This window comes from Mesoplodon mirus, assembly GCF_964341445.2.
Source record: "Mesoplodon mirus genome assembly, chromosome: 14".
NCBI classification, from domain to species: domain Eukaryota; kingdom Metazoa; phylum Chordata; class Mammalia; order Artiodactyla; family Ziphiidae; genus Mesoplodon; species Mesoplodon mirus.
In genome coordinates this window covers 18,378,903-18,398,516 of record NC_138990.1, presented here as the reverse complement: position 1 = coordinate 18,398,516, position 19,614 = coordinate 18,378,903, and the positions used below count along the sequence as shown (strand labels likewise).

The following is a 19,614-nucleotide window of genomic DNA, read 5'->3' as shown; positions in this document are numbered from 1 at the left end:
TGGGGAGAAGCTCCTCACTAGACTGGATTAGAGAAGGGTAGTCCCACAGCAGCCCCCAGGCCGCTTCCCTCAGCCCCCATGGTGGAGGAAGGTGGAGCAGCTCATCCTTAGATGAGTTGATCGCATGCTCAGGATTCAGAAGAATTTCAAAGCAGTGCTTTCCTTTGGGCTCCAGCCACACCTTCTCATCCTTTCAGAGAATATTCACAGGCATGTTCAGGAATGGAGTCTCTTTACCATTTACCTCGTCTTCTCACCCAATATGGACCTTCACTTCAGCTTTCCGGGGCAGCTCCACATATCCACCCCTTCCTGCAGTCCCTAACCCTAACCCCTCCTCATTAGACCCTCTCCCTTTCCTCTTCTGGGTAATCTGGTCCACGGGATTCCGCCTCTTTTCTGTAACCTCCAGTTTCAGCCATTCAGTTCATCATGTCCCACCCAGATGAAGTGGGGAAGGGGGTATATTGGATCCTGCTGGTAACGCATCTACCAGCCCCTGGCAGGCTTTTTTTTTTCTTTTTTTTTTTTTTTTGCGGTACGCGGGCCTCTCACTGGACACGCAGGCTCAGCGGCCGTGGCTCACGGGCCCAGCCGCTCCGCGGCATGTGGGATCCTCCCGGACCGGGGCACGAACCTGCGTCCCCTAGCATCGGCAGGCGGACTCCCAACCACCGCGCCACCAGGGAAGCCCCCCCGGCAGGCTTTTGCACAGCCAACATCCTTCTCCCCCTGGCATATCACAGCATTAGTACCTTGCTAGAAGAATCCTTTCCTCTTCCTCAAAGTTGAGTTCTGTGTTAGTCAGCTGGTTACCCACCAAGAATCCTTCTTCTTTTCTTCTAAATCTAAAGCAGCAGGGTTTTAGTGCGATGTGGCCCCCAAGGCCACATTCCCTGAGTGTGGGCCTGTTGCTGATTTTTCTCCAAGGGAGGGGAGCGATGTTCGCCGTTTCCAGGCCTGGACCTTAAAACAATGCACGTGCACCCACCAAGCTGGAGGACAGACTCCTGGCAACCATGCTTCGACAATGCAGGGTCTGGGGGAGGGGCAATGATTTTCACCATCCTGTGCCTCTCAACAGCTCAAAGAACAGAGCCGCTCCACTGATCTGGGTCATCCATGTCAGAACTGTAAGCTAGAGAGAACGTATTTATTCGTCAAACCACAGTATTGTTTGGTCTTTTACTGTAAGTAATACAAGTTTCATTACCAAAATGTCTCTTTGTCTGGTAGTTGAGTGGGAAGGACCCTCCCCCTGTAAAGAGATACATTTTACAATGTTGTCCATCTCTTTTTTTTTTTTTTTATAAATTTATTTATTTTTGGCTGTGTTGGGTCCCCGTCTCTGCTCAAGGGCTTTCCCCAGTTGCGGCAAGCGGGGGCCACTCTTCATCGCGGTGCGCGGGCCTGTCCATCTCTTTAAGTGCCAATTGAGCATAAAATTACTGCCCTGTGGGGACTTCCCTGGTGGTCCAGTGGTTAAGACTTCGCCTTCTGATGCAGGGGGTGCGGGTTCAATCTTTGGTCAGGGAGCTAAGATCCCACATGCCTCACCGCCAAAAAAACCAAAACATAAAACAGAAGCAATAATGTAACAAATTCAGTACAGACTTTAAAAATGGTCCACATAGGGCTTCCCTGGTGGCGCAGTGGTTGAGAATCTGCCTGCTAATGCAGGGGACACGGGTTCGAGCCCTGGTCTGGGAAGATTCCCACATGCCGCAGAGCAACTAGGCCTGCGAGCCACAACTACTGAGCCTGCACGTCTGGAGCCTGTGCTCCGCAACAACAGAGGCCACGATAGTGAGAGGCCTGTGCACCGTGATGAAGAGTGGCCCCCGCTTGCCACAACTAGAGAAAGCCCTTGCACAGAAACGAAGACCAACACAGCCAAAAATACATAAATAAATAAATTAAGAAAAAGAAAAAAAGGTCCACATCAAAACAAAAACTCTTAAAAAAAAAAATTACTCCCCTGTGGCTTTCCTTCCCACAAACACTCCTCACTCTTCTTCACCTGCTTCAGGTCAAGGTGACTTTTCCCTGGGAAGGTGACAAATGGTAGCTCTTCCCTCAACCACCCCTCCTCTGAGCCTGCAGACGTATGGTCTACCAGCCGGCTGCCCAGAGCCCTAGCAACTCTGCAGCTGCTGTGCAGTGAAGCCTCTTCTCTGGGCTCTGCTTTATTACAGCAACCCTCTAAGTTCCATTCCACCAATGTCTGGAAGGCAAAGACTAAGGTTATAAATAAAATAGGGCCCACTGCCTCTTCTTCAGGGTTTCTACTGGTTGTGACTTAATCTCTTGAGGCAAATTGATGGTTTTAATATTAAACTGAAATACCAAGAGTCAACAAAGAGATCATAGAATTGAGCAAAAACAATAAACCTTTCCAGAAGGCGTATTTTTCCAGCTCTTTGGATGGGGTTTGTTTGGGCCAGGAAAATTCGTTTCTTTCAGGTATTGAGGTAGACAAGATAAATGCCTTTATAAAGACTAAGAAAGCCAGAGAGTCTAAACATGGTTGGGTTTTTTTTTCTTTTGTTTTTTTATTTTTTGGCCACGTTGCGTGGCATGCAGGGTCTTAGTTCCCTGCAGTGGAAGTGCAGAATGCTAACCATTGGACCACCAGGGAATTCCCTAAACGGTGTTGAATTGGAAAAGAATCTGAAACTCCAAGCAGAGGTTGGGTAGGGTCCCTGCTTAGCCTCCCCCAATTCATCCAGATCCCTCCTTGGTCCCAAATCGGGAATAGCTCTGGCATTCCTTGGCCACGATGAACTCTTGCTTCACTCTGGTCTTGCACTAGGTATACCATCTCTACCTAACAGGTCAAGGGCTGAGGGGGCAGCGGTTGTAGCTTTGTAACTTCATGTGCAGCTCAACCTTGTACCCTCATCTCATCTCACTCTTTTTTTTTTTTTCCAGTTCAGTTTAACTTTAATTAAAAACCATCAGTCTTTTAACAACATTCACAAACATTAACTGTCCCAGCACTAGAGGAAAACATAATGATGACAAGATATTCTAGATGGAGGGACCCTGGGTAGAAGGTGTGATCAAATCATAAATGGCACCATCAGTATGGAAGGCATGTAATAAGGTCTAAAGGGAAATATTTTATTAATTAAATCATGTATAAATAATGACTTGATATTGCATTATGATCTGATGCTTGTAATCACTTCAAATGTAAGTTAAAGTGTGATTTTTTTAATCATAAAAATAAATCCTACTCAGGACATTTTAAAGGCAGCTACAATACTCTTCATAATGGATCTAAAAATCACTCTACTTAGGTGTGTAAATTATTTAGTACATTCACTGTTTGTCTTTCATCTTTCATCATTGACTAGAAGTTGTTTTCTTTCTTCTTATTTTAACCATATTCTCCGAAAGGCCCAAAGTTTCAAACTAAAGGACTGATGTAAACAATTTCACATGTGGTTGGGCAACTCGTACTGTGAAGACCCAATGCCTTTAAAATATAAAGTGAGGAAAACAATCTCACTCTTGACCCCAGCCAAGGGCTGATTCCGTGTCCCTGGGAGACAGCCCATTGTGGTGAAGAACTGTAGAAATTGGAGCCAGTTAAACCTGGGTTTGAATTCTGACTCTGGCATTCAGTGAAAGACCTATGGGCCAGCACTTCTATCTCACCAACCGGACCTGCGTGCAGCCCAGTGTCTCATGGAAGTGGGTTAGCTCATCTCATCTTTTGTGGCAGGGTCTACGGAGGGGTCTTAAAATATTCTATTTCAGAAAATAGGCTTGAGACTTATTGCAAAGGCTTATAAAGGTGAAAATAAAAACCTAATCCTAGAAGTGTGATGTCTAAATGACATTTTAAAAGGAGGACTTAAATTTGACGAGAAGCTTGAGAGCCTTCAAAGAAAGAAGGCTGAGTGCAGTGTAGGTTCATGGCATGTATCGTTGGGGCCCCTCCATGCATCCACGCCCCTCAAATATCATTTATAGAGGAGGTACCTGAGAAGGTAAAGGCCTGAGCCTCACAGTTTCTTGAGGAGTCTGGAGTTGGTATGTGGAATTTTTTTTGTTTGTTAGTTTTTTAATTTTATTGAAGTATAGTTGATTTACAATGTTATATTAACTTCTGCTGTACAGCAAAGTGATTCAGTTATACATACATGTGGGTATACATACATATATATACACATTCTTTTTCATATTTTTTTCCATTATGGAATATCACAGGGTATTGAATAGTTCCCTGTGCTATACAGTAGGACCTTGTTGTTTATCCATCCTATATGCATCTGCTAATCCCAAACTCCCATTCTATCCCTCCCCCACCCCCTCTCCCCCTTGGCAACCACAAGTCTTTTCTCTATGTCTGTGACCCTGTTTCTGTTTCATAGATATATTCATTTGTGTCCTATTTTAGATTCCACACATATGTGATATCATATGGTATTTGTCTTTCTCTTTCTGACTTACTTAGCTTAGTATGATAATCTCTAGGTCCATCCATGTTGCTGCAAATGGCATTATTTCAGTCTTTTTTTGGCTGAGTAATATTCCATTGTATATATATATATATATATATATATATATATATATACCACATCTTCTTTATCCATTCATCTGTTGGTGGACAGTTAGGTTGTTTCCATTCTTGGCTATTGTAAATAGTGCTGCCATGAACATAAGGGTGTGTGTATCTTTTCAGATGATAGTTTTCTCTGGATATATGCCCAGGAGTGGGATTGCTGGATCATATTGGAGTCGGTATACGTTAACTTAATGCTGTAACTTCGAGCCCTTGGTCAGCAATATAGAAGCAGTTCCCATAGGGCAAGTCCCTTTGGTACCATTTGTGTAACAAAACTCATCTTTGAAATGTAATTACAGCCAACACTCCCTGAGTGTTCACTAGGTACCATCATGCTAAGCCCTTTATGTGGACCATCTCCCCAGTCATCTCTAAAACGATGTGAAGGTGCTGTTATTTTACCATGGAAGTGACCAGCCCACCGTCCCCCAGCTAAAACATGGAGTCGGTATCTGAAGCCAGCCAGGCTCTCCCGGGCTTGTGCTCTCAATGCTCGACAATAACAAGATTGTCGGAACACGATAAAACAACACCCAAACTGGCACATTTTAATCATACATACCCTATTACTTAAAATATATACCTGATAAGAAATAAGAAATGAAAATGTTGTGTCCATGCTACTTTATTTTTTACACAACTGAATATTCTAGTGAATAGAGAGCAAGAGAATTCTCTTTAAATACTGTTCACAGAAAGACATTTGATGTTTGTTCAAAATAAATGCTCAGTTGCCTCATCTGATCCAGACTCCCTTTGCCGCTGAATTCTGAAAAGAAAAAAGAAAAATGTACAGGTCAGATTGAATCATTATCAGGATGGAGATGAGGCCCAGGGTCATGTTATTATACAACATATTTTAAAATACCTCAATTTGGCATGTCATAAATGCCCATAATTGGTACTCATAAGATTTGTTGCTGTAACTGATCAGGCCATTAGGTCAGTGTGAGAGCTGTGTCCTCAGGGAACACCTTTCCCAGTTTGGCCAGGGCGGCTATGCTCCCCAGCATCTGGACAGCTCTCTCAGGCACCTTGGGCTGCCAGGGCCCCAGTCGCTGCAAGTTGGTCCAGGGGCTCCAGGAGGGAGGCTGGGATGCCTCTGAAAGACAGTGGCCTCATGTCCCTGGGACCACATCAACATGAGAGACAGAAGAGGCCCAGAGCTGCCCGTGTGCAGGGACTCGAACTGCCACAGGCCAGAAGCCAAGAAATCTCGCCAGATTTCACCTCCGGGTCTCAGAGCACCACTGAATGGAGGGAACAGCCTGGCCTGGTTCTAATCGGAAATGTTCCCACTACAGAGAACTTCTCCCCACCAAGCACGCCAGGGTGGATTTTGCCTCAGCTCAAGGGCCAGGTGAGAAGTCACAAAAGCTGTGGCGCTTCTGTCCTCTCACAGCCACTGCTGGAGACAACACACCTGCAAAGAGCTGGCATGAAGCAAAGGCTGCATGGTTTGGGACAGTGCCAGGCTACAGTGGGGTCTCTGTGATGCTGAGAGCAGGAAAGGGAGGGGGGAGAGGAGCCCCTTAGGGGGTTCACATCGCCCCCCTTTCTTGGAACTATCACCCCTCCGGTTGCCTCTCCCTCCCCCACGTCAGACAGATAACATTTGTTTGGAGGAGAAGAGCTGCAATGAGGCTGACCTTGGACGATCCTACCAGGTGCTAAGGTCAAGGTTTCTTCCGTTCCTTGGCTGAAAAAAAAAAAGGAGCAGCTTACAGTACTGAGACCATACTGCCTGGAATCTGTTTCTTGGTTCCAGATCCTTTCTCTATGCCCTAAGGTTCTCCTAACTGAGGCATTAGCAGCTTCCCTGGGGGCTCACCTGGGGAGCCCCTGTCACTGCTACTCTGTGGATCCTCTGGGGCAGTGCTCCAGGACCCTTGCTGCTCCTGTGGCCCTGACACTGTCCCTCACCCCACCACTCCACCCCTCAGCCTCTGTTTATGTGGCAGGATGATCCCTAAACAATGCATCACAGGACTTCTCATCCTAAAGACATCATGGAGACCCACTGTTTCTGCAAGTACTTTCCAGAAAACAACCACTAGTAGGGCATGCAGATTTAAAAGGTGTACTTGGGATGTCATGGGGGTTTGGGAAAAGTATGACTGAGCCAAGTTAAACAGGTTGTTTCCTGCAGGACATGGTATGCTCTGTAAACCTCGGAGCGTGTCAGGTGCAGTGTTTTCGATCGTATTTGATCTTTGCAGAGCATCTCTTAGCACCAATGACCACAGAATGCAGATGGAGGAGCGCACGTCTAGTCTGATTCGCACATTTTTCTGATGCAAATACTGAAGATCTAGGGGGTGAAACAGCTAGGGAGTGGTAGATCAACAATTAAAAGACCGGGCTTCCCTGGTGGCGCAGTGATTGAGAGTCGGCCTGCCGATGCAGGGGACACGGGTTCGTGCCCCGGTCCGGGAGGATCCCACATGCCGCGGAGCGGCTGGGCCCGTGAGCCATGGCCGCTGAGCCTGCGCGTCCGGAGCCTGTGCTCCGCAACGGGAGAGGCCACAACAGTGAGAGGCCCGCGTACCGCAAAAAAAAAAAAAAAAAAAAAAAAATTAAAAGACCATCTGTGACTCTGTGACCTTCGCAAGAAGCTCCAAGTTCCCTGGGGAAAAGGACGCCTAGACTCCTATTTCCACTGTGATCGGGGCCCGTGCGTCCCTGACCTTCAGGCTCTGGAACACGGACTCCGACTTTGGTTGGCTCGCGCGTCTGTCCATCAGCAGAACTCCCGCCTCCCGCCCCATAGCTCCTCCCAGAGCCCTGGTGCGCGCAGCCCGTGTCCGCTGGACCCTTTCCTTTCCAAGCCTGGAGTCATCCATCCCCTAAGAAAGGGTGAGAAAGTTCCCCTAATGATTCACCGGTTCGCCATGGGGGTCTGGCTGGGCTCATTCCGCAGTAACTCCATAATTGGGGCGGTAGGAGAGAATCGGGGTGAAAAACAGAGAAGAGGAAATATGCTTTACCCTGAAAAGGAAAAATGGTCTTTCCAAGGTGGCAGTGTGATCCTGTAACATAAAAGCACAAACCATTATGCAACCACGCTGTGCCGAAGGTCTTTCAAAGATGTCTATGGTAGTGGTTTTCAAAGTGTGGTTCCCAGACCCAAAACATCAACAACACCTGGGAACTTGTTAGAAATGCAAAATCTCAGGTGCCCACTGAATCTCTGGGGTTGAGGCCCAGCCATCTGAATTTTAACAAGGTCCCAGGTGTTTATGGTGCACGGTCAACTTGGAGAAGCACAGATGCCACACCCCTCCCCAAGTTCGCACAACTGGCCTGTGGGCCCCTGAGCCAGGAAGCAAATCTCCAGGGGCAGATGGCCCCAGGTGACGCATCTGTAAGAATGGAGATGAAATAGTACCGTCCAAGGGCATCGCTCCATGATTCCTTTCTGCTCCAGGACAAGCCCAGGGAAACCCAAAATTAGATGCTCAGCCTCAGAGAATTTTAGGGCATAGTGTGAGACCAATTCTTTCCAGAAGTGATCTAAAGAGGCTGCAAGGTGGCCTGGCTCCAAGCACTCCCCCATCCTTCTCTCTTTGAGAAGTTGATCTTTTTTGGGGGGTGGTGCTTGCTCAGGGCTTACATACCTTCTTGGTAAAATCCTCTGCAGCAGCCCCGGAATCCTGTGAAGGAATGAGGCACAGGTTCATTTAATAGGAAACTCATCCTGGAGGCTTGCAGCGTACTGTGATCCTGCCCCTCCCTGATTCCATTCTAAGGTAGCCGGAAGTCAGATGCAAAATGCCTTTCAAGAAAACAGCTAGGGCCTCCCTGGTGGCGCAGTGGTTGAGAGTCCGCCTGCCGATGCAGGGGATACGGGTTCGTGCCCCGGTCTGGGAGGATCCCATATGCCGCGGAGCGGCTGGGCCCGTGAGCCATGGCCGCTGGGCCTGCGCATCCGGAGCCTGTGCTCCGCAACGGGAGAGGCCACAACAGTGAGAGGCCCGCATACCGCAAAAAAAAAAAAAAAAAAAAAAAAAAAAAGAAAACAGCTAACCATGGAGCCAGCTACAATTTTCTGTTCAGGGAGGCAAGGGTGTTTTCTTGGTTGGGTTACCCTTAGGGTCCAGGACAATGTGAAACTTGTTTGCTCTTCCCAACAGCCTCGACTTGAAATTGACTCCTGGTTTAGGCAGATTTTCAAGGATATGCCATTTCAGCTTCTTCAGCTCATCTTTGCTTGTGGATCTGGCCCAATGATGGAGGCAGACTCAACCTGGAAGTCTGACACCAGTATCCAAGCAAACTGTGGCCTGTGCTTAGGATGACCCATGGGTTTCTCAGGAAGTGAGCGATTTTCTGGGGTCTTGGCATTTTCAGAGCTAAACCCAGGAACAGGAACGTCCTGGGCAAACTGGAATGAGTCGTTCACCCTACTTGGACTCACAGTGTCCAAAAAATTGTGTTTCTTTCTTTGTTTTGCTACCACGCAACAAAACCTTGATGGACATTTTGAACAGGTTCAGCTATTATTGAAACTAGTCATTTCTAAACTTAAATTTTTTTAATTAAAAATGTCTTTAATTTAATTTTAATTTTATATTAGAGTATAGTTGATTTACAATGTTGTGTTAGTTTCAGAGCTTTTTTTTTTTTTTAAGAAATGAAGCTCTGCCATAAGAATAAAAGGGCAGGTGGGACAATGGGAAGCAGAGTATATGATCAAGGCAAGTGTCCATGTCATGAGGAGGAAGAGGAAGGGGCAGGGAAAGTGAAAAAACAACATGAAACCTAAAACGGAAAAAGATGAAAAGCGCAGAGGAGGAGCCGATGGTCACGGAGCTGGACCACAGCCCCCCTCCCCCATTCCCTGCCTTGCAGCCACCGTGTGGAGCTTGTACAAGGAGAAAACACCAGTGAGCCCCAAGGGGAGAACAGGCATTCACCACGGTTAAGTGAACTTTTAGTGGCATAAAAATATGGTGGAAGGAAAAAGTACATACGCGCTGCCGAAATCTTTTCATCCTTTGGTTGGCGAGCTTGGCAGCCAGACGCATTAGAGAATGCACAGGAGGAAACTGCGGCAAAGAGGCGGTGAGGGTCAGACAGCGCCGGGCCCAGGCCCAGGGCTATGTGCTTTCCTGTCTGCTCACCCCCTTACAAATGGGTTTAATTTTCAGAGTAAAATCCATTTCCGAGCCTAAGCCTGAAATGTTATGATTTCAATAAAGAACCGCTTGCCTTGCTAGCACATTTCATTCCAACACATCACTCAAAAATATTCCCTTAGGGTAAAACAGACTTGTATCTGTATTAATCCCAAACATTCTGTCCGTCTAGTGTGGCTCCCCAGGTGTGCTCTCCTTATCTAAGGGACGAAGTGGAAGGACAGCATGCATAACCACCGCCCCCGTGCATTTTATTTTCCTGTATGTCTCATCTGTGACTGCCCGCACACACTCAGACATTCATACCCTGTCTTATCTAGTCCTGTGAATCCTTCCTGAGTATTTCAGCTCAGAGTAAAATTAATTCGTGTCACAGACACGTAGTTTATCTTTTCCCTTCCATTTTCTGTTCTTTTTTAGGCTAGAAAGAATTTTTTTATTGAACTCTATTTGATTTACAATGTTGTGTTAATTTCTGCTGTACAGCAAAGTGAAAATTATACACATATATATATTCTTTTTTTCATATTCTTTTCCATGATGGTTTATCACAGGATATTGAAAATAGTTCCCTGTGCTCTACAGTAGGACCTTGTTGTTTATCCATTCTAATAAATGTATTAGTTTGCATCTACCAACCCCAAACTCCCACTCCATTCTTCCCCCCTCCCCACACCCCTTGGCAACCACAAGTCTGTTCTCTATGTCTGTGAGTCAGCTTCTGTTTTGTAGATAGGTTCATTTGTGCCATATTTTAGACTCCACATATAAGTGACATCCTATGGTATTTGTCCTTCTCTTTTCCCTTCCATTTTTGACCCTTCTTTACTTGCAGTGCCCATGGCCTGTCTTGATACTATTCCCATCCTTACCTGATCCCCAGTACTAAATCTATACTACTCTTGTGTCTTTGCCTCAAAGGGAAAAACATTTTGCTTGGTACTTGTTTATTTTAAAGATCTTTCTGAAGACTTGGAAAGCCTTGACTATATACATAAGTGACTTTCTAATAGTAGAATTTCAATCACTGTGACTGGATTGATTCTATGACCTTCCCAATATTCTCCAAATCATACCCTGCAGAAATTCACTTCAACAGTCTGTTCCTGAGGGTGACTCCAATTTATAATAAGAAAGTTAGAGGTGATGCTTTTTATTCCCACAGCACATACACACTGTGACAGTGACGAAAGATGCACACCCACGGATCACTATTGAGAATGTGGTACTTCACACTTCACAAAGCACTTTTCAGAATTTAAAACACAGAAGGTTGCAATGTAAATAGAGCTCAGTCTTTACCAGGCTTCTTGTACATCTGTTTAAGTGCATAATAAAAAGTTATTTCTTGCTAATTTTTCCTTTTCTGTAATTATTCTCTAGCTTTTCAGATCTGTCAACCTCTCCCAACCTCTTCCCCAGACAGGGAGAGAGAGAATCCCTGCAGCCCCAGGAAAAAGCACCTAGAAAGCTATTACCCAGAGTTTCTGGAAGGCCCCTGTTTTTCTACTTATCTGCATATATTAAATGGGAAAGGACAAAGGCATGCAGAGGAGGGTGACTTTTATAGAAAGATGATTACGATAAAATACTGACCCCAGTTTTAACTGGATGTGTCGGCTCCTGAGTTCTGGAGTAATGAAATAAAAACTAAATAAGAGAAAAAAAGGTTGATTTTAATTCTAAGTGTCACTTGCTGTAAATGTGGTAGTTGCATGCTCTTGTTACTAGGCTGGTGGTACTCACCCTTTTGTACATGTCTTGATTATCCTGGAAAGAAAATGAGGGTAAGTCACATGGAATTTTACTGGGGCAGGTTTCCTGTAGAAGTTACATCGGGGACCTTCCTGACTTACCTGAATATTATGAAATAAATTGGCATTCTAAAAAGAAATCCATTATACAAACTTAATAAGACTATAGTTGATGCAGAATCTTGCCAAAAGGAAAGTTGCCAGCAATATCATTATTTTAAAACTCAATCTTATTTTACCTTTTCAATCTTCAGGGGAAAAACATACTCTATGATGCATTGAAGCAATACCCTAATCAATTCCCAGATAGCCATCTAACTAAGAGGTGGGATAAAATAACAATTGCAACTTTTAATTTGCTGCTGGGCATACCCTATAATTCAGTTTTCTTAGGGTTGGTTCATATTGACCAAATTTTTTCCCTAAAAGCTTTCTACATGAATCTTCACTGTTCTTGCAGAAAGTCCAGCTTTTAACTTCTAAATCCTTGTTAGAGCACCACCCTGTTCTGTCTGCATGGATGACAGCCCAGGACAAGCTGTACTGGCAGCATATCCTACTCAAAGAGGTACTGTGAATGATGTTGTAAATATCTGGTTACTATTGATCTCATCTCCTTTACATCTAAACATTGTTGAATCAGCTCAAACTCCAATCAAGACAGAAATGAAAGTTGTTAGTAACATGTCTAATTTTGTTGCTGTGAGTATAACTTCCTACAAACTTTGTGGAGGGTTTCTGCAGTAACCAATACTTACATATTCTCTCTTTCTCTCTTTGTTATGCATGTACATGTATACACATGAATATGGTCACACACACACACAGACACACAAAATAATGAACCAAAATTACTCATAGCAGAGGCTCAGTGGACATTAACTTTCTGTTTCCTTATGATCATCATTTCTAAATCAGCAGAAAGTATTTACTATTTTTACAACTTCCGGTCTCTTTGTCAGCATCTGTTCACAGAAGTGTGTGTGTGCGTCTGTGTGTGTGTGTGTGTGTTCTGGACACCTATTGGGCAAATATTTTTGCCCAATAGGCAATATATTTTTGTTATCATGTTCATCAACTTTATACCATTACTTTTCAAGCCAAAAAAAAAATAAGGAATTTGAAGATGATTTTCCAGGTGATGAACACCAACTCTCAAGATTTCATATGCACCTTCCTTGCTTTATTTATATTTTTTTTAGAGAAAAAATATTTTTAAAATTTTATCTATCTATCTTGGAGACTACTTCCACAACTAGAATATAAGTTCCATGAGAGCAGGTAATTTGGTCTGTTTGGATCACTACTGTATCCCCACATGACATGTAATTTTATGTATATATGTGATTATGTATATGATATATATATGTGATTATGATCATTAAAAGAATGCAGATGAACTACCAATATTTTATGATCATTTATATTTAGGAGATTCACTCGTTATTTCCTAAAACTGTATTCTTACACACACACACACGTACACACAGAATTCTCCTGTAGGTAGCAAAAGAGTGTGCTTATTTACAGATATCAATTATGGTGTAAGCAGGTGCACTGTTATAAATAAAAGAATTACCATATGTATATTAATTTTTTTACCTTAGGTTGTCTAGAAAGAGTTGCCCAATATGCCAGCCACTAAAAAATGAGGAAAATGAATCAAAGATAAGTACAAATTCTTTAATCAATAGAATTAAAATTAAATTCTAAAGTTGTCTCATTTATGAACGTTGCCTTATCTTCTCACACAGTGGCCATGAATTTCAACACAACTCCCAAGATGACTTAAATGAAGCCATGAATATGAAAACAGTGAGTTTCTGCTGCAGCCAAGAATCTGATCTTAAAATAGTTTTAAGTGAACATTATCCACATGATAGTTTCAAGGCTAAGGCTAAATAAAAATCTCACATTACTGAACAGTGGTGTACCTCAAGCTTCACAATATCCAAGCCGTCTGGAGGATCAGCTAAAGGTCGAGGAAATCCTATTGTGAGAAATCATAAAAATCTCTATTAGGAGAAAAGAGGTTGTAGCGTTAACTTTTTAAAAAATATTTATTTATTTATTTATTGGCTGCATCGGGTCTTAGTTGCAGCACGTGGGCTCCTCTCTAGTTGTGGTGCGTGGACTCAGTTGCCCTGCGGTATGTGGGATCTTAGTTCCCCGACCAGGGATCAAACCGGCGTCCCCTGCATTGCAAGATGGATTCTTAACCACTGGACCACCAGGAAAGTCCAGCATTAACTTTTAAATCTTTACCATGAAAAGCATACAGCGATTCTATTAATACCATGTTGTTAAAAGGATTGTTAAAGAAAACACACTTCTACCTACCACTAGCAAATCTGAGATTTGTACCAAAGTTAATTAAAAATTGCATGGTTTTTTATTTACCAGGAGTTAGCAGCACAAGAGTTGGCAAGTTAGGAGAGAGGGAAAAAATTACCTGGGTAACACGTTAATTTGTATTTTTGAAACGGAGCAGAGCCCTATGGTCCTTGTCCCCTCATGTCCTCCTCCTGCCTTTTGTCTGTAGAAAAACTTTAGCCAAAAGATAAGCTTAATCCAAGAAGTGAGAACATGCAGAAACAAAAGAAAACAGCCCAAAAAGACTAAATAAAAAGAGTTTAGTCAGTAAGCAAAGTCAAGGACCTGTAGTTCCTGTTCAAGGGCTATAGATAATATACTGAGCCATATCCTGTGAGCTGTCTTGTAGATACTAAAACCTCCATCAGGTGGAAGAAGTTAACTACATGATGACTAGACTGTAGCCATGACATAAGCTGCCACAATTCTGAGAACTGGCCTCAAGGAAATGGGAACAACCCAACCCGAGAACTGAAGATTAACTATACCTAAAACAATCAAGATGATGCTGGTCAGACCACTGATGACCAATTTCAAGATGACCGTCAGAGCTGACTGTGCTGTTTCTGCAAGTAGCCCCCTCCCTCCATCTATAAAAGCTCTTGCCCACTGATTGTTGGGGGGGGGTGGCTTTGGACAGGCCTTTGTCCACCCTCCCCACTCTATTGCCAGCACCTGAAATAGAGGAAGCTTTCCTTTCCACCAACCTTGCCTCTTTATTGGCTTTTGAGTGGCGAGCAGCTGGACCCCACTTTTGGTAATATTTTGATGGAATATATAAGGACAGGATATCAAGAGATGGTGTCAATAAGTATGTGCATCAGAGTCACTCTTGGAACTTTTAAGAAATATGGATACCTGTCTCTCTGCTTCATCAGACTCTTCAGGAATAGGGATATGGGGAAGGTTGCTACTGGCATGCAGCTGAACCCCATACCGGTCAACTTTTATCTGACCTAGATGAAGTCTTCATCTCATTTGCATGTAACACAACACTTGGAGGAAAAGCTAATACTGCAACTGAAAGAATCAATGGGATATGTCAAAACTAAGAAGATGAAATTAAATGGAATAAATATAAGACCCTGAATTTAGATTTTAAAAACCTGAGACAGGGAATATCTGGCTCTAGAGTAGTATTTTTTTTTTTAAATACTGAGTGATATATTGCTCCCTGCCGTCTCACTATAAGCCAAGAAAAAGCTGAGACAATCTTGTGCTGGATTCAAAAGATAGTGTCCCAACCTTGAAAGGTAATAGTCCTACTTGAAATGATAGGATTTGTGATGAGTTAAAGGAACTGAGCACAGTTTTCTTTGGCAAAGGGAAAAATTAGGAAGTGTGTGTTAACTGCCATCAACTGTTTTGAGAACTGTCATAAGAAATATTAGTCTTGGACTTCCCTGGTGGCGCAGTGGTTGAGAGTCCGCCTGCCGATGCAGGGGACAAGGGTTCATGCCCTAGTCCGGGAAGATCCCACATGCCGTGGAGCGGCTGGGCCTGTGAGCCATGGCCGCTGAGCCTGTGTGTCCGGAGCCTGTGCTCCACAACAGGAGAGGCCACCACGGTGAGAGGCCTGCGTACCGCAAAAAAAAAAAAAAAAAGAAAAGAAAAGAAAAGAAATATTAGTCTTATTCTGTATATCCCCAAAGGTCAGAACTAGGGCTAGTGGTTAGAAGTTGCATGTGATCAGATTTCAGCTCAGGGTAAAGAAGTTTGTGATGATTGGAGCTATTCAAAAATGAAAAGAAATTCAAACCAATCTTATAAGGAATTATTAAGAGGTTCTGTGCTAACAATACAATGATAAATACCATAGGGACCTTATCCTCAGGGAACAGAAAATTAAATCGGAAAAAGAGGGAGGTGGATATAAATATATAGACAGATAAATAAAAGGTAGTAAGAAATTTCCAAAACAAGATTCTACTGGAAACCAGGGGAGGCAGCTACTGGCTGACTTTGACTGGTAGTGAGTTGGGTGTCACTGAAAGTAATCAACTAGGGAAATCATAGAGGCGATCCCTGCTCTCCTGAGAGTTTAAACTAGATGACCTCCACGGTTCCTTGCAATGCCTAGGCTTTTTGATTACACTACAGGACATGGCAAAACAAGCATGCTATTTCAAGTATATTTTCTGTTTGAATATATTTTCAAAGATTTTCTACTCCCTGAAACCAAATTTCTAATGGAAAATTCTAAAATTTTGAAATAATCTGTGTTTCCAACTGGAGCTTCTGCCACGTCCCGCATCATATAGCGAGTTACCTGGAGATGGGTAACAAATTTTGACTAGGGACCCCATACCCAACCCCTGTTCCCTACAGGGAACCCCTGTTCCCTGCAAAAGCACTGGTTCTCAGAATTTGGTGAAGAGACACCCGCGTCCGGTCAGCACCTCGGACAGCACCCAAGTCTTGGAAGACAAGGGGCCTCAGCTGCGCTCCCTGGGCCTCTCACCCCCACCCAACCCCCTCACCTTCCCCGCCAGGCCCACAGGAGAAGCTAGAAGAAGATTCCCTTTCCCTGTGCTCACTCCCACACTGCCCTTCTCTAACTGTTCCTCAATCCTCAGCCTTTCGGACTGTAAGCTGGTCTCTGCTCTCATCTCTTCAGAATTCCAAGAGCACAAATGGCTACCACGTTGGAGTCGTCCCCGACTCATATTCCTCACAATTTCAGCGGCACATCCTGGGGCCAGCCCTGGGACGGGAGCTGTTTAAAGGCAGTTCCACATGGGAAAGTAACCTCCTTTGGTAAAAGGCTGCGGCATCTACCTCTGTCCATCCTCTCTGATGCAAGCCATTTCCAAAGGGTAGAAATGAGGGTAGGTGAAGGAACCAAGCTAGACTCCCTCCAGAAGTGCCCTGAAAGGTCAAGGTCTGTCCCTGTCTTCCTTAGAGCTCAGGCCAGCTGGGGTCTGTTGAAGGGGTCCCCTTACCTGAGGAGGGAATCTGTAGTAGGCAGAAGCAATAAATGGCCAAGATGGATGAGAATTGGGCAAGATGTTTCATCTTCAAAGTGCGGTTTCTCTCTGCTGGCCACAGATGTGTTCTGCTGGGATAGGAGCTGAGCATTTCCCGAAGTTCCACAGGCAGAAACAACACTGCGTCTGGCCGGCCCAGTGGAGAAGGTGACTTTATCTGCAACGCCCTGAAGCCCATCGGCTGAGAACCAATCAGCTTTGCGCAGGAAGACTCGGTTTTTCTCATAAATGTCACGCTGGGCCCTTATTTGTAGAATTATATCCTCCTGGTGTAGGCACTGTAGAGTCACCTTTTGCAACCAGCAATAAAAATAAAAACTGGAGAGTCATAATTGTTATTCTATAGTGGTTTGAGAAACATTTTTTTGACTCAAAAAAAGGCTTTTTTTTCTTTTTTAAATCAAATCACTGGATATAAATCTGTAAACTCTTGGATGATGAAGTCTTGTTTTATAAGAAGCTGTTTATTCTCCACCATTAACAAAGGATGTTTTATAGTCTTTGGTGCATCTGAGAACAAAATTTGGAGTCCTGGATATAACATTAGAAGAAATTCAGAAGTTCAATTAAGGTTTTTAAAAAATTAATTATGGTTAGGAATTAGACTTCTTATGGTTTCTCCAGATTCATTTCTATGAACAAGTTAAACATTTCAAATTCAATCAGTATTCAAGAAAATATGACAGTGTTTAATAGTAATAACAGGGGCTTCCCTGGTGGCGCAGTGGTTGAGAGTCCGCCTGCCGATGCAGGGGACACGGGTTCGGCCCCGTCCGGGAAGATCCCACATGCCGCGGAGCGGCTGGGCCCGTGAGCCATGGCCGCTGAGCCTGCGCGTCCGGAGCCTGTGCTCCTCAATGGGAGAGGCCACAACAGTGAGAGGCCCGAGTACCGCAAAAAAAAAAAAAATAGTACTAACAAAATTACTCCATCTACTGAGGTCCTATTTAGGATTTCACATAGGTTATTTCATGTAATTTTGCAGAAAACCTATAAGGAATGTATTTCTTTCCTAATTCTATGAATGGAGAAATTGAGGCTTGGAGAGATTAAGGAACTTGCTGAAGCCACCAAGCCATCAAGGATGCAGAGAAGGGATTTGGACCCAAGGTCACATCAGTAAGAGTGTGGGATTTTAGTTGATATGTTAATTTTTTCTAAAAAGAGCCTCCTTAAGATTGGATATGAGATAGAAAGAAGAAGGAAAAAGAATGAAGTCAGCTGTCTTGCAAAAAGTGTAACATATACAGCATATGCGAAATAGCTTTAGGATTTTTTCCACCATGCGTATCTTTAATTTTTGCCTTTAAGGATTAGGAGAATAATTTTTGGTGGAAGTTGCTCAGAATGGGCTATTTATTTATGACTTAAAATGTGGTATTTTGTCCAAAATTTTCTAATTCTTAACAGAGCAGGAATTATAAACTATAGCCATAATATTTAGCCTACTTCTTTGAGCCAGCAAGAAATAGAGATTTCTATTTATTACAGTATTTACCACCTTGGTTCAAGGAGAATAACCAAGGCCTTTAAACACCACAGAGAGATGATGTCTTTTGTATTACAATACACCCACTGCCTAACAGCAAGTCTCTACTGAATGAAAGAAAAAAAGTGAATGATTGCTTTTTGAACATAAACCTTTTACCTATATCTTATTGAATGGACATTATAGATACAAATGGACATTCTAGACACAAAACACACACATAATAGCAAAGATTTGTGGCAGTTCTACAAAATGTCAATCAACAAGTACTTTTTGAACATCTGGTCTGTGTCTACCAGTGAACTAGGTACTCTATACACAAACATACATTTTTCAAATAAACCTATATGATAACTGACTTGTATCAATTAATTTTGTTTCCTTTGCATATTTTGCGCTCATTATGCCTCAGATATTCAGGATAAAAAATAAATTATTTTTAATAATAATTCAGAAATGGGAAAAGGAAAAACCAAGAAAAAATCTGCATTGATTCAACAACTATTCAACAACATTGGTATAGACTGAATTGTGCTGAAACCCTGACCCCCAATGTGACTGTATTTGGAAATAGAGCTTTTTTTTTTTTTGCGGTACGTGGGCCTCTCTCTGTTGTGGCCTCTCCCATTGCAGAGCACAGGCTCCGGACGCGCGGGCTCAGCAGCCATGGCTCACGGGCCTAGCTGCTCCGTGGCATGTGGGATCATCCCAGACCGGGGCATGAACCAGTGTCCCCTGCATCGTCAGGCGGACTCTCAACCACTGCGCCACCAGGGAAGCCTGGAAATAGAGCTTTTGAGCCAGTAATTCAGGTTAAATGGCATAAGGATGGGGCCCTAAGCCAACAGGACTGGTGTCTTTATAAGAAGAGGTAGAGACACCAGTTCTCCCCCACTCCCCCACCCCATGCACGCACAGAGAAAAGGCCAGAAGAGGTCACAGTGAGAAGGTACTGTCTGAAAGCAGAGGGGAGAGGTCTCACCAGAAACAATCTTACTGGGACCTTGATCTCAGACTTCCAGAATCCAAACTAGGAGAAAAGAAATTTCTGTTGTTCAAGCCACCCAGCCTGTGGTCTTTTGTTATGACAGCCCAACCAGACTAACACAAACACAGGGATTCTTAGCTAATTCAATACACACACACACAAAAAAGAAAGAAATACAAAGTAAAAGGTGGAAACTCTCATTGTTTAAAATGATACAATTATTCTACCCCCCCAAAATCCAAAGGAATCAACTGACAAACTATCAGAATGAATAAGAGTTATGAAACAGCCGGATTTAAAGAAAACTAT

General features: G+C 43.5%; 1 protein-coding gene across 1 annotated transcript; it reads right to left on the bottom strand.

Annotated features, from left to right (window-relative positions):
- Positions 1-5,514: 5,514 nt before the first annotated feature.
- Positions 5,515-16,856, bottom strand: NMS (neuromedin S; the record flags this gene model as incomplete). The annotated part of the gene is made up of 9 exons (XM_082642366.1): positions 5,515-5,634; positions 7,564-7,605; positions 8,194-8,229; positions 9,550-9,624; positions 11,311-11,364; positions 11,461-11,484; positions 13,071-13,109; positions 13,403-13,458; positions 16,784-16,856. The coding sequence occupies 9 exons, from the start codon at positions 16,854-16,856 to the stop codon at positions 5,515-5,517; spliced, it is 519 nt and encodes a 172-aa protein (XP_082498492.1).
- Between the last annotated feature and the right edge of the window lie 2,758 nt (positions 16,857-19,614).